The sequence below is a fragment of the Pezoporus flaviventris genome, unplaced genomic scaffold (assembly GCF_033815535.1).
Source record: "Pezoporus flaviventris isolate CSIRO_AGI_PZ_B2104156 unplaced genomic scaffold, CSIRO_AGI_Pfla_v1 ptg000253l, whole genome shotgun sequence".
Taxonomy (NCBI): Eukaryota; Metazoa; Chordata; class Aves; order Psittaciformes; family Psittacidae; genus Pezoporus; species Pezoporus flaviventris.
The window spans coordinates 667116-682275 of NW_026892800.1; the positions used below are offsets into that span (position 1 = coordinate 667116).

The 15160-nt window shown below is 48.1% G+C and overlaps 1 protein-coding gene across 1 annotated transcript in view; it reads right to left on the bottom strand.

Annotated features, from left to right (window-relative positions):
• Positions 1-9071: 9071 nt before the first annotated feature.
• Positions 9072-15160, bottom strand: part of PKP1 (plakophilin 1) — a 43537-nt gene continuing 37448 nt past the window's right edge. Inside the window, exons 13-14 of the mRNA XM_061442791.1 lie at positions 13201-13301; positions 9072-12445 (exon numbers count right to left, since the gene is read on the bottom strand). Of these exons, the coding sequence (XP_061298775.1) occupies positions 13230-13301 (72 nt within the window). The 3' untranslated portion in view covers positions 9072-12445; positions 13201-13229. The remainder of the gene's footprint in view (positions 12446-13200; positions 13302-15160) is intronic.

The following is a 15160-nucleotide window of genomic DNA, read 5'->3' on the forward strand; positions in this document are numbered from 1 at the left end:
TTGCCAAGGGACTGTTAACTCAGCACATTCAAGCACCCATGCAGATTAAAAGGAAGAAGCCACACTGTTGGTTTTGGGGCATTCCTGTCAAGCTGTTGCTCTTTTGAAGTCACTGGGGCTTCTCCTGGGCTGGGTCCCTCGGCAAGGCTCACAGCCCTGGAATGTGGCTGGGGATCGGTGTGACCCGTCGGGGCAGTGAACAGACCTTCCTCCCAAAGGAGTTTTCACTCAAACCTGCGCAGAGCTGTTGCAAGCGGGTTGATTCACGGGGTTTCTCAGCTCTTAGTCATGAGCTTCTGCTCTGGACAGTTAATTAGTTTGTTCTTGAGGAGAGCTTTGAAGATGCAAAGCAGGCCGGGAAAGTGAAGTGTTATTAGCTCATTATCTGCAATCTTTGTCTTTTTGTGACAGAGCAATGAAGTCCAGGCTCAGCCCGAGATGCTTAACAGCACTAAAAGCTGAAGTGTCCACACACCCAGTTCTGTCCTTATTCAATGCAGCTCTTTGCCAGAGCTCAGTGCCTCTTTAGACTAAAGCTCCTTAGCACCAGCCAGGCAGAGTGGGATGGGTTAGCATCCCTCTACTGACAATAGCCAGTGACTGAGATTTAGCCCTACCCTGGCAGGATATATGATCATTTGGAATTTGGACTATTCATTTCAGTCTTCTTCCTACTAGTTTCCACTTGGATGCAAGAAGGAGGAATGAGGCCAATGGGGTTTTTAATATGTGATCTGAGTCTATTAGGAGTTAAGTTCAGCATATGAGAACCTGAAATCTTTATGGAGGAGTAAAACTTAAACAGCCCAGAAGGTTCTGAATGAGGTGGATTAGCATCTGTCTTCACAAAGCAGCTTATATGTGTCTGGTTACATTCAAAGAGAAGTCAATATTAGAAGCATTATTATTGTGTCTGCAAAGGCCATCCTGGGCAGACTGCTGCCATGCCCTGTGGAGAACAATACATAGAACAGCTCTGTCTACATAGCTGGTCACTAGTTGTGTGTCTGGCAATTTGGGGATCTGGCCAGAGGCATTTCCTAAGCTGGTGCGTGCAGTGATGTGGCCTGCTGCAAAGAATGGAGCCCTGTGGCTCCATTGCAATGGCCTCACATGTAAAACTGAGCCTCTTATTGAATTCAAGACCATGAGCATAAATACCCACCTGTTTTATAGGAGAAGATTCCATGTGGGTTGCCCTGATCACGCTGCAGACCTCCAGCCTGTCTCCAGCTTGACCTGAATGTGCTCCAACAGTACCACAGGCTCTTAAGTCCGTGGGAAAAGGCCAGGCTGAGCAATGAGCCTCATCCCTCAGGCACGTGCATGTGCCTGCACACAAACACACACACGTGAGAGAAGATCTCCCATGACACAAATGTAAATGAAATACCCAACTGCTTTCACCTGGCGCTCACTTCCTACCTTCGGGTTTCACCTGGTACCATCTCCCCATGCTGAGCCACCAAGCACTCGCCTCTGTGCAAGTCAGTGAGGTGTTTCCTTGTGTTGCTGGCCACGAGGGATGGATTCATGATATCCCTGTTTGGGGAATGAGATGTCTCATTTGCGTTGCCTTTGGAGGCTACTGGCACCATTTCCAACCCTCGCTTGGGGGGTCAGAGCACTACCAGAAAAGGCAAGGGTGGCCAATCAGATGAAGCATTCTTTTGCCACGCAAGCCTTTCTTTGCATTACTTTGTGTCCAACCATATACAGTGAAAGCAGGCACAAATCACAAAGGAAATTCACTGAGAAGGATGAACAAAACGAACCAAGCTATGAACATGAGTCAGAGAGCCCAGCTATTTACAGTGAAGTCCTCTTAATCCTAACCATTAAAGGTGCCTTGCCCTCCATCACATGGGTGGTGCTGAGGATGTCAAGCTTTTCTCTTCAGGCTTTTGCTTACAAATCAAGGAAAAAGATGTCCAGGTTGGCTCCATGACCCCAGGAGGTGGGTTTGTTAGAGAAGTGGTGATGGCCATCACTTATCTCTAACAATGGGTTGCAGCAGGGGTTTGCAGCAGCACTGCAAAGCTTCTGCCTGTTTTCACCCTCTGTTGGTCTGAAACCAAGTTGATGATCACCTCAGAAAGACACAAGAAATGTGCTGTTTGCCATCTCATCCCGGGGGGGTAGAGCATTTTGGGAAGTGTAGGTGGCAGGCTGGGTAGCATAGGTGGCATTTAGGGTATGCTCATGTGGCTGATTTAGGATTAGTAAAGCTTTATTCGACTGGTTACACCAGAGAAGTGGGTTGTGAATAGAGACAGGGTACACAGGGGTAGGATGAGTTAGGGTAGGAGGGAGGCTTTGGGGTTTGACATGCTAGGAGGAAGATTGTCCCTTTGCAATACAGCATTAGAGTGGGTGTTTCTATGTATTTGCGCTCACGAAAGATAAGAGGTGAGGTTCAGGCCACCTACCAGTGTCTGAGCATCACTTATCTCAATCTGGACTTCCTGAATCAGCAGTGGAAATAGCAAACCATTAATTTGCCCCTCGTTCCATCCCTGTCTGATGATGGGGTGAACCACACTATTTCTCTCCACTAGCTTTGAAGGGAACCCAGAGCAACTACCTTAGACTTTAGTGTCCAGTTTTAATCTGCCATGTGGATGATGGGTTGATCCTATGAGGTTTCTGCTAACAGGGAGTAAGCAATGAAGGCCAGGGTGGTAAGGGAAACTTTATAGATGTGGTTGTTGAGCTCAGCTTGTGGAGAGCTGGTGTTTGGCAGCTTAAAAATAAGATAAAAGCAAGGAAGCTGCCCTGCAAGCCCTGCAAAACTGTGCAGATGAGGTAGGTGTTGGCAAATGGTAGCTGCTCATAGCTAGAGGGGAGGCGATGGTAGAGCCTTTCCTTCCTCAATGCCAGCAGCCTGGCATAGGGTACCCCTTGTTGCACCACCACTATCACTGCTGGCAAACTTGTGCTGAGCAAATTATGCTTGGAGACCCTCAAGATGACTTTAAAAGCTATGTGAGCATCCGGATGCTCTGCGTTCGCTCACCCTTTGTGAAAATCCTCAGGTCCCACTAAAACATTCCAGGTTTGCACCTTGGAGCCAGAGGATGATGTAAAATCACCACTGGCTTTGGGCAGCCCTTTCCTGGCGAGTGAAATTTAAGGCCCTAAATGGGTAGTTTGGTTTTAGTGGGTGCCAAGCTCTGTCTGCAGCCAACAGCCTGGTTCCTTGGCAGGATACTGAAAGCAAGAATCTGGGTTCAGACACGAAAGCTCAGATTTTGGGCTGTCTCCCAGGGACACGAGCTTTCCTGCTGGAGGCAGATTCCTGATCAGTGATGTGCATCCTGAGCCCAGCCAGCAGGTACCCAGGGGTATCTCAGAGCACCTAAGGTGATGTAGGAGTTCTGTGCCAGGATTTCTGGGAAGGAAGAGGCACAGCAAGCTCCCCAGGATCTGTGCCTGCAGGGTGCTGTGAAGCCAGCTCAGCACTGAAGCAGGAACCACGTGTTAATGGCCTGAGACCCTCTCAAACAACAGCAGAACAGATGCCCAAGGTGCAAAATATGCACCTGTGAATGCGATAAACTCACTCCTAGATGGGCCTAAGGTGTTGAAGGAGAAGGTGAGGAGATACACATCCCACCCTGGCTGGAGCCCTAGAGAGAGACTGTCATGATGCCAACCCTCGTGTCTCTGCTTGTACCAAGCTCCTCTGCTCTCTGTGGTCCCAAAGGAGGGTGACAGGGTGGTGGCAACACTCCGGGCAGGGGATCCTCATGGCCCTGGTCATGCTGGGCAGGAGGAGCAGTCCAGTGGCACATCCATAAGTAAGGATAGAAAGATGCAGTGAAAAGTGGGTATTGCCCCTGCAGCATCTTGCTAAATGAAACCTGAAGACACCAAGTGTTTTGGCCTGGCTCCTCCTTAGGGTTTGGCCTCAGGTTGTGCCACGCGGGTGCTCAGTCTGGGTTTGCACTGGAGGCCATGGAGATGCTGCCCTTGAACCACTCCCAGGAAGGCTGCATTCCCTTTGGATAGCTTATGGAAGGCACCTCAGCTCTGCTGCTGCCGGAACACACTCGCATCGCTGTTCTTAGCCATAGGGCTGCATGGCATCGCATGTGTCCCCCACCATCACTCCTGTCCCTCCAACTCACAATGGAGATGAAAAGGTTCCATCTCTCTGCCAAACACCAGATGTGTGGACCAGCTCCCCAGCCTTGGTTTCTGGGGATTGCAGAGCGTGTTCACGCTGGGATGTGCTCCATGGCAGGAGGGCTGTGACAGGGACAGAGCTTAGAGGAGGCATGGAGAAGATATTCCCACGGCTTTTCCAGCACTGGGCTCTGTTTGACCCTTCCCAGGGCAAAGCTGAGCAGTTAGCTACCTGCCCATGAGTAATGGAGACTGCTCATCCCATTCCCTTTCTTGCCTGCTGGAGACCTGCCAGTCACTGTCAGCCTTTCCCTGCTATGCTTGGGAAAATCTCCTCCATCCATTCTCCTTCTCCCACTGGCTGCCGCGCTCCAGCACACAGCCTCACCCCTGTTTTTACTGGGATGAAGCTCCAGTGCCCAGGCGTGGGGATGGGTTTTCGAGGCCCCCCATGGGTACAAAGCTCCCTCTTGTGCTCTGCCTTTTCTTGGGTGCCTCTCGGGGCTCTGCTGCCTCCTTGCTCAGAGCAAGGTGCGGCTCTGACTCACCTGAGCCGGGATGTGCCGTGGCTCCGCTGACTTTCCCACGGTGGCTGAGCCCTGCAGTGATGCTGCTGCATCACCCAGGAGGCTCCAGGGGCATGGCAATGGGTGCGGGCTCTGCTCCATGTACCAGGCACTCATGGCTTTGACCAGCATCAACACTTGCCTGAGCCATCTCCCCCTTCTCCCCTTTCTCCTGGCTCTTTAACGCCTTCATCCTATAGGAAATCATTTCCGTGTCACTTCTGCATTACCCTTGAATAAATCAAACCAATAAACTGGGGTAGGCACAGCCAGTTTCTCGTTGCACAGACAAAAATGACAGGAGCCATTTAGGAGATGTGCTGCTGCCTGGGAAATCCAGAGTCTCACTGCGACCCTGCCAGTGGTGCTGCTCTGATGCTAAGCCAGCACCTTCGCCCTCCATGGCTGCCTCTCATCCCCTGATGGGATACAACAATCAGTTTTCATCGTGTGTAAACCATGCTGCAGGAAGCTCAGGGTGGAACACAAAGACGCTCAGATCATCTCCAGTCTCTCCCTTTACCTTTTTTTGAGCATTTCTTTCAGCCTTGCTGACAATGTGACTGATTTTCCTGTTCTGCCGGGAGAGATCCTTGTTGGGTGAAGCAGGAGTTACCTGTACTGTGAGATAAAGAAGCTTCCTGGGGAAAGAATAGAAAACACAAGGAAGAAAGCAGTAAGATGCACAAAGCGAATCTCTTGCTATACTTCATTGTACAGCACCCAGTCTGGGTCATCTCTCAGATTGAAACTTGGCCTCGGGACCCAAAAGCAGTTACAGTTATTGCCCGAGCTCAGATCTGTTAGGTAAGATCCCGCAGTGCAATTATGAGGCTTTTTGTGGCGAGAAGTGCCAGGGAAAGGAGGGAGGAACTCTGGTTCTCTGGGAAAGTATTTGGGTTTTGCAGTGCCAGGAACCAACAGCTTTATCACTTCTGGAAAGGTCTCCCTGCTGCTTTTCCCACTGCACTGCCTTGGGAAGCCGGGCACGCCAGGCAGGGAGGGGGCATTCACTGCTGAGAAGCTGGGGGGATTGCAGCTGCTTTGCTCCTCATCTGCGGAAACGCAGAAGGTCAAGAGAGAAACCAAGCTCAGGAGGGTCTCCTGCAGGCTCTGTGGGTGGGTACGACAGTGCTGAGCAGTGCTCACAGCTGGTCATGTCAGCACAGAATGAGTGCACAGGAGGGTGGTGGTAGGAAGGTAATTACCCTCTTGTCAAAGCCTTTCCTGCATGAGGTTAACAAGTTGCAGAGGGCTGTAATGGGAGGCAGAGCTGGAGAAGCATCGCTCGGGCTCAGACAGATGAAGGATGCTCAGTGTGAGCATAGAATCACAGAATGGTTTGGGTTGGAAAGGACCTTAAGATCATCCAGTTCCAGCCCCCCTGTCATAGGCAGGGACACCTCACACTAAACCATGGCACCCAAGGCTCTGTCCAACCTGGCCTTGAACACTGCCAGGGATGGAGCATTCACAACCTCCCTGGGCAACCCATTCCAGTGCCTCAGCACCCTCACAGTAAAGAACTTCCTCCTTAGATCCAATCTAAACTTCCCCTGTTTAAGTTTGAACCCGTTACCCCTTGTCCTGTCACTGCAGTCCCTAATGAAGAGTCCATCCCCAGCATCCCTATAGGCCCCTTCAGTACTCGAAGGCATCCAGTATGATGAGGTCAGCATCTCACATCCTGACAAACTGCACAGAGTTTCCTTAACCCAGGAAGTGTTGCTCTGGATGTCACCACTTCACCCACCCTGATGGAGAAGAGTATGCAGTGAAGGCTCAATGTTTTCCTGCATCCAAGCAGTGCAAAGGAGAGACCTCCTGTTGTTAGACAAAGTGGACATGGCCCTGTGTTGGGGATGCCTCACAGGAATCCATCAAAAGGCTTCTCCAAGAGAAAGGCAAGCTTAGGAAGCAGCAAGGAAGGGGCCGAGTACAACCTTGGATAGGTAACAGTGTCTGTGCTTGGCAAGATTAAATCAGCAGGGACACATAACTGTGGGAAAGATACAAATGAGGGTTCTAGGCAGAGGAGCACAAAGTCATGCACGTTACAGGGAAGGTGAGTAGGGAATGAGTCACTGCCTGTGCTTGCTCCTGACCCAGGCCCCCGGCTCCTGTGGTGGAGATGCCCTGGGGTGTGGGTGCACGAGCGCTGTGGGGGCTTTGGGCTGTGGGTGCTATGCATATGCTCAACCTCTTCTGCATACGCCTTGCTTTCATGGGGCAGGGCTTTCTGGTATGGGCTGCCACGTGTCCTTCGGCAGCGTGCCGTGGGGCCAGGATGCCACAGCATCTGCTTGGGGTGATCTCACCCAGGATGTGGGAAACCGAGATAGAGGAGCTTTGTTGGGGGTGTCCCAGCAGGAGGTGTTGGTACCGTGGGGTCGTTGGTGCTGTTGCGGTGTGTGGGTTGGGCTTGGTGCTCCCTAGGGATGCCCTGCACGGTGCAGTGTGGTGGCTGTGCTGTGGAATTGGGAACTGCTCTTGGCTGGGAAGTGGTGATCCTCTGGGGTATGGCTTGGGAACGTTGGGTATTCCTGGGATGTGTGGGAAGGTATCCCATGGACCTAAAATGGGCCTTTTTCTTGCTAACTGCCCTGTGGTCTTTGTGTGTGTCTACTGACTGTCCTGTCCAAAAATGGGCTTTTCTTATGCGTTCATACAGAGGATACAGATCCCAAAAGAAAAAGACATCCTCGTTTCTTGGTATTCATTTTACATGCTGCAAATGGATAGAGACCCAAGCACATAGTCCTATATCAGTTCCATTGCTGAGCAATTCTTGATTTCCAAATTGGAGACATGTACCGAGAGCTATGCTGACATATCCTGCCCTTCTTCAGTGTCCAGAGAGCCCACTCAAGAATATGGAGGTAGGACTCACCTGTATTAGTTTTAGGCAGTCTGCATTATGCTGAACTTGCTCTTCTAGCCTGTAATTTATAGGACCTTTCTCAGATGTGATTTGTGCCTGAAGAAGCTGTGGGATGGACATCTCTACTATGCATGCGATATCGATATTTAACCCTCCCAAGGGGTTCTGGATACACTGCTCCTTAATGGACTTTTGTAAGACAAATGCTTAGCTGTTACATTGAAAACCACTTGCAGGTATGCCTGCTGCACTGTGGCTTAGAAGCAGCTTAGGTAAGGAATGCTCCCAGTTGCCAACGCAGTTTTGGTTTTGAAGTGCTGCTGCAAACCTGGCTCCAACGTCGGGGTTTGGGTGCTTTGCCTTTGTGCTGAACCCTTTAGTGCTTGCCCACCTTTCAAGGACCTCAGAAGAGCTCCTGGAAACGAGCTCTGAGCAGCATGGCGTAGGGTGATGCCTGTCCCTTTTTCCATGCATGGATGCACAGGCTGTGCCAAGCCTGTCTGATATGAAGAGGATTCACAACCTAAGATACTTGTCAGTGGTAAGAATTAGTCCTCAGCCTTGCCTTGAGTAAACCTAAACACTGAAATCACCTTCCCCTTTGCCACGTTTCTGCTTTGAAGAGCTTTCTTATGAAGGAGATCAAGAGGATGCTGCTTCCTTGTTTCTTTTGTAAAAGCCGGCACTTACATGCTGCAGTGCTCCCCAGTATGGGAAGCACAAAGCCTTCAGTGCATCCTGCACATCCTGCCATCCCCATGTAGGCTGGGCTTACGTTACTGCGGGATGTGATGCAGAGACCAAATTCTTAGATGCTGCTGATGGCAATTTCATGGAGCAGGCTGGGCAGGCCCCAGAGCAGATGCAGCATTAATGTGGTCCTGATTAGCATGAAAAGTCTGGCCTCAAACCTTACATTTATAGAGCTGCCCCATAACATCAACATCTGGATCAGCAAAAGCCTAAATATCCAGTGCTCATCTTCCAAAAGGGGGACTCACAGGATAGTGCTTGTTATGGGAAAAAGAAAGGGAGAATTACACTTTACAGGCAATGTGGACTGTGCTTATCATACTGAAACACAATCCCAGCATCCCCAACCAATAAGGAATCCTGGAGGAAGGGCAGAAGGGAGCTGGCCTGGTTAAGCAGCAGCAGAAGGAGGTTATCAGAAGGTGTCTTTCAAAAAGCTGAAGACAAAAACAGGAAAGACATCATAACCTTTGCCAGGCTCAGCATAAACCATCCTGAATGTGCCAAAAAGGAACAGCTAGCTGAAATCAGAAGAATAAGCCATAAACAGTAAAAGCATCTTCACATATATGGAGGAAATGGGATTTAAAGCTTCATTACTCAGACTGGCATAAGACAGAGCAGCCCAGTCTGATCACTGCTGGAGGCTAACAGGCTTTTACAAACCTTCATACAGATGCTTTATTCCTCCCTAACACTGGCAAGACAAACAAAATAAAACCAGTCAAACTGGGAAGCTTGAAGAAATTCCAGCAATTTTTATTGATTTCAGCTTTTCCAATGAAGCAAATACATACAGTACAGCCAAAACAAAACTCTGATACATTATTCTCACATACCTGTATCTTACAGAATACACTGTATAGCTATGGACTGGTAGGCTAAGTTGGTCTCAAACTAGTGTGTGGTCAGAGAGGAATAAAACTGCCTACTGCCTTCTACTCGTCCATGAGGCTTCTGAAATGCTGGGGTGGGTTGGATTGTACATACACAAAACAAAACAAAGCATTCATGAGAAAATTAGACCAAAAAGCTCTGCTAAGCCCAGGACAAACAAGTGTGGTATTTATTTACATGGTTGTGTGTCCTGCGCACAAATCAGGCCCCAACCGCTTTGGTTTCTGCTGCCGGCAGAGCTAAAGGTGCTGCTAGCTATGGCCCTTCCCTCCTCAGTCATTCTCCAGCACTGTGACCCAGGGCATGTGCTACATGCTGAGGACCTGCCCTTGTCCCTGTCATTGGGGGGTACACCCTACTTTGGTTCTTAAAGAAGCAAGAAACAGGAAACCAGCTCATCAAAGAGGGTATCGCAGATTAAAACATGCCTTTAAGAACACCTCCCTAGAATGAAAGAGTAAAAACTGGACTGGAGGTGAGAACAGCATCTGGCTGTGCAGGAGGGAACCTCACTGAGCTCCCAAAAGTGCTGGTTATGAGCAACACCACTTACTCCAATAAGTCTGATTTTCCTTTCTCTTCTCATAATTTGGCATCAGTGTCACTTCACTGACTTGAGTGGAGTTTGTAGTCCAGCGACTGAGAGGAAAACAGAGTTGAGCATCAGGAATTTCCTGGGAAGTAATAGCTGCAAAATAGCCCTGGGCTGGCAGAGCGGTTCCAGTTCACACAGCCCACTGCTCTCACGAGTTAGCTATATTCTGAGGTATGAAAGCAGTAACATACAGCATCATAAAACCCAAATGAGATTGGAAAGAACCTCTCTGGTGTGCCCAGCTCCAAGCAGGGATAACGTCAAAGCCAGATGAGATTGCTTAGGGTTGTGCCCAGTCATGTTTTGAACATCTCTGAGGATGGAGACAGACCTTTATTTTTATCATTTTATTAGCTTTGGAAAAACAACTTTGCTGTGTTCATAAAATGATGCATCTGTCTCTTGGAGTCTAATACTAATGAAATCTCTAGTCCTTGTAAATTTAATTGTGAGATGATGATCATCCAGCTACGGCCCTTTGCGCCTTATAAAGTGATTCAACAAACTGCATTACTGATGAAAGCAGTGGCAGCGCTTTAAAATAAAGCCTAAATAACAGCCAATTAGAATGAATTTCCTCAATATTCCATCATTACGTTTTGCAGTTAGGTTTCCCCAATTAATTTTACGGAGAAAAACATTAGCTCCCAGGACTCCTGCTGAACGTGTAATTACAGGAACACATCTGAATGCAAAATGGCATGCAACATGCTTTTTCACCAAAACTGTAGTAATCCTGCCTGTGGATACTGCCATTGTTTTGGATATCCACAGTGTTGGGTCCTGCCAAAACCATTTTGAACTGAGAATATGCATCCAACTAGGGAAGAGCTGGCAGATATGGCAAGGGCATGCCCACGGGCTGGGGCTCCTTTGCTGCTCTTTAAATGCTCCTGAAACTGTCCTACCGGATTCTCCTGGTTCTAGCTCCCACTTCAAAGGTGCTTTTTTTCCTCTCATTTGGCTGGGAGCGCGGTGCAGAAAGCTCTTGACTGAATGTGGGTGAAGGCAAGCAAAGAGTTGCTTCTCATTGAAGCGCACAAGATTAAGCCACTCTTTGTAGTCCAAGAGAAGAAAAAACCAGCTGGGAAATGATCTCCCTCTGTGGACACGTGCTCCCTATGGTCTAAAGGGGGGACGAACAAGTGCTACCACGTTTCTTAGCTCTAGAGCTGTGTCAGATCAAATCTGAACTTCATGGACGGTTCTTTAGCGGGCACGAATCACCCCATTTCTGTGAAGGAATGGGACATGCTGTTTCCCACCAATTTAGGAGTCTGACACTTGCAAGAAATGGGACTGTTTTTCCCTTTCCAGGCTCACAATTCATCCTTCCCAAGCACCTCCTGCACCCTGATATTTGCAAAACAGGGTCCTGTACCCCTGCACTGTTTGAAGAAGCAATAACTGTGGGTGGGGGAGAGCCAGCAAATGTATCTTCAGCTGGTCCTTTCCCTGTGGATCTGAGCTCCATCCCCTCCGGGGACAGGTAGAGGATATTTTTCTTCTGGACAGGGGAAGATCAGCTTCTTTCATCACACAGTTCCTGCCGTAAGAAGTGGGTTGGCCTAAGATAAGCTCAGCAATTGCCTATCACAGCTTTAGCATCACAGCGTGATTCATGTAATTAAGCATCCCAAGAATTAAAATATTTCCGAATTTGAATTCACACAAGTGCTTACATTCCTTTGCATATCAATACCCCCTCATTTCTCTCATTCTTGTGGGGCAGTCAATGCTCCCAGGGGAAAACCACTTTGCCTGTCTCCAGTTCAACTTCTCCAATGCCACGTTTGTCCAGGTACAATCATGAGACTGAGTTGTTCCGGTGCTCAGAATGGTTTGGGAGCCAGTAGTGTTCATGCTTTGGAGATGTGTTGTAATTGTCCCCTCACATGTAGCTTCAGAGAAGGGTTACTGAGACCCGGGAAAGACTTTGCAGACGTCAGTTCACTTCTTGAGACAAAGAGTTCACGTAACAGGAAAGAAAATGCTAATAACTATAAGAGCTCATTGGAGAAAAAAAATCATAAGTGGAAAAGAAGCCCGTGTTCATAAATGTTAGGAATAACCAGCCTTTGTAAAGAAGAGTATCGTGTGTATCTGTTGATAACGGCCATATGCAATGGGGGAACTTGACCTAAAATCGGCGATTTTTATACTTGTGGGTAAAAATAAGTTGTGACAAGTCTGTAGTGTGGCAGTATTTGGTGCATGGGTTGGGTGGCATTGGACAAAACTCTCCAAGGGGGTTAAACTGCACAACTCACACTGACTTTCAGTGGAAGACAGGGGACTAAGCCTGTAGGAAGATCCTACTCGCCACGTGTGCGCATGTATGTTGCCTGCATGCACACATACACAGCAACATGCACATAGTTACACAGACACACTCTTTGCAAAAACAAAACCATAATTATTGACATCAAGAAAGTATAACCTCAATAAAAGTCCCTTCTCCCCCCTAAAAAGAAGAAAATGCTTAAAAATATTAGTATCATCCACATGAAATCCATATGTTTAGTTTGCTTTACAGTTGAGTTAAACTCAGTAACACTCTACACCTTTAACATCCTAAGTAATTGTGGAAGGGTTGTCTTCCTGGACATGAACCAATTCCAAATTCTGAAATGGAATAAAAAAAAACAAAGGAAAAACAAAACTCCAGATAATTAAAGCATTCAAGAGATCTTTTCATTACATTCAAACCCGACTTTCAATCTCATTTCTTAGCCTGTACCCAGTTTCTGTATTGCCCATAGCTTTTCACCCTAGACTTCCATGCTTCTATGAGTCTCAGTGGAAACATCCCAACAGAGCAAGAAGTGAAATCCATATACCTGGGCAGAGGAAAGGAATGGTCTTTTGCACCATTTTCTCACATATTTTGTTTGGTTTGCAAAGAGCAAACCCATTCTTTCTGGGTAATCTCAGTCCTCCTCATAGAGACATCTGATATTTGAGAAATGATTAAAGCTTTTCCCTTCAGTGGGAATTATGGATAAAGATGCTTTACAGATCAAATCCTCAGTTCACAATGAATGAAAAACCATAATGGTGCCGTGTAAATTCTGCCCCCGATTTCTCTAACCTGGTTTCTCTATTGGGATTTTTGGGATGACAGCATGCAGCTGCAGATTTTGACCTGAGGTTTACAGGTGGATTATTGTGTGCCCAAAAAATCCCTAAGGGATGGTTAATGTCATCGCATGTGAGGGAATTAATTGCATGTTACTGACACTGGAGAACATTCCTCAAAATTCAGGAATGAAAGAGACCTGTGAAAAGCCCCACCTGAGAGGATCTGGCAAAATACAATTAATCAGTTAGTGCCTTACCCCAAACCACCCCTTCCTCATGCACGAGGGCCCTGTTCTCACCTGCAGCCTAAAGGTGCGTGGAGGGGCTCCTAAAACCTGGATGAGAGGGTCCTGAAGGTTGTTCCAGCTAAAGATCCCATCATGTTCTTATCAAATCCTTGCTGAAAAAGCAGATAAATAGGAACTATATATATATGTATGAAGTAGGTGAAGTGCAGCGAGTACATATCAGTTTCAAAACTGGTAGCTGTCAATCGCTGTGTGAGCCTTCTGCCCCACTTCAACAGCTGTCCTTCACTTAAAGAGTGTGTTTCGTTCTCAGACAGCTTCAGGACAGCCTCTGCCCTCCCTCTGTGTGCCCTTAACACATCACCCTTATTGATGGACTTTCTTAATTCTAACTTTTCCCCAAAGAGGCTTCTTCAAAGTCTCTGAGAGGTTCAGGTTGGATGAGGCTTGGAACAACCTGAACTAGAAGAAGATGTCCCTGCCTGTGGCAGAAGATTGGAACTGGATGAGCTCTAAGATCCCTCCCAGTCCAAACTATTGTATGATTCTATGACTTCATCTTCCTCGTGCTGCTTTCTGCCCTTCAACAGTCAGACTTCTCCAGCTTTACTGGAGGAAACCTTTATTTAATCATTCACTGAACATTATTTCATCTTATTCCTCATCCTGGAAAAATGGCAAAGATTTATGCATGATTTATCCTTGCATACTCCCATCCTTCTCATCTGATGTATACCTATGCAATGAACATCTGTGTGAGCACAAGAGTGACTCAGTCACATTAAATTGAGTTGGCACAGGCTCCTGAGCACAGCCCTGCGCAAAGCTACCCAAGCTCCTATGAAGAAAGTCCCTAACCGTTAATATGAGAATCATACTTAGGTGCTCTCTACCTTCCTGCCCCCAGGGTGCTCCCCTTTGTGGATGCTGCTCCTTCTCTTTAATTTGGCCCTTTACTCTCTGCAGGTGCTGCTGCTGTGGAGTTGGAAAAACCCAACTTGTTCAAAGACAGCCACGGTGAGCTGGGAGCTGGCTCATGGCCCCGTCTGGCTCTGCGCTTCCGCAGTTTCTGTTGCAGGGAGCAAAACAAACCCTAAATACTCCTCTTCTTGGTTGAAAAGATTACCCTGAGTGTAGGGGTGATGTAACCACAGGGTAGGGTTATGAACACAGAAGAAAACGGGGGGAAAAGGAGGAGGAACCTTGCCAGGGATCTGTTTGGACATGCTGATCCTACACAACGGGCTGCAGCGAAGGGAGTCTCCCAGGCTAGAGCAAAACGTCCAGGTCTGTTCTCAGCACAAAGCAATGCTGTGCACACACAACAGCATTGGGGCCAGGAGCAAGGTGTCCTCAACATATAAGGGACATGGAACTGTTGGAACAAGCCCAGAGGAGGCCACGAGGATGAGCAGGGGCTGGAGCACCTCCTGTATGGAGCCAGGCTGAGAAAGTTGGGGCTGTTCAGCCTGGAGAAGAGAAGCTGTGTGGAGACCTCAGAGCAGCTTCCAGTATCTGGAGGGGACCTACAAGGATGCTGGGGAGGGACTCTTCATTAGGGACTGTAGTGATAGGACAAGAGGTAACAGGTTCAAACTGAAACAGGGGAAGTTTAGACTGGATCTAAGGAAGAAGTTTTTTCCTGTGAGGGTGGTGAGGCACTGGAATGGGTTGCCCAGGGAAGGTGTGAATGTTCCATCCCTGGCAGTGTTCAAGGCTAGGTTGGACAGAGCCTTGGGTGAGATGGTTTAGTGTGAGGTGTCCCTGCCCATGGCAGGGGGTTGGAACTAAATGATCTTAAGGTCCTTTCCAACCCAAACTATTTCATGATTCTATGACTCTAAGGTGGCTCTTTCATGGAAGAGCCCACCTAAACTAGCATTATCCTCAGGGTACAAGCCACCCAACACAACACACCACTGTCCACTTGGTCCCTAATGTCAGTCCCAGCAGCGGCGGTTGTGATTTGCTGCCTCTTGTTCAGATCTGAGGTGGGTTCCCATGTGCCGAG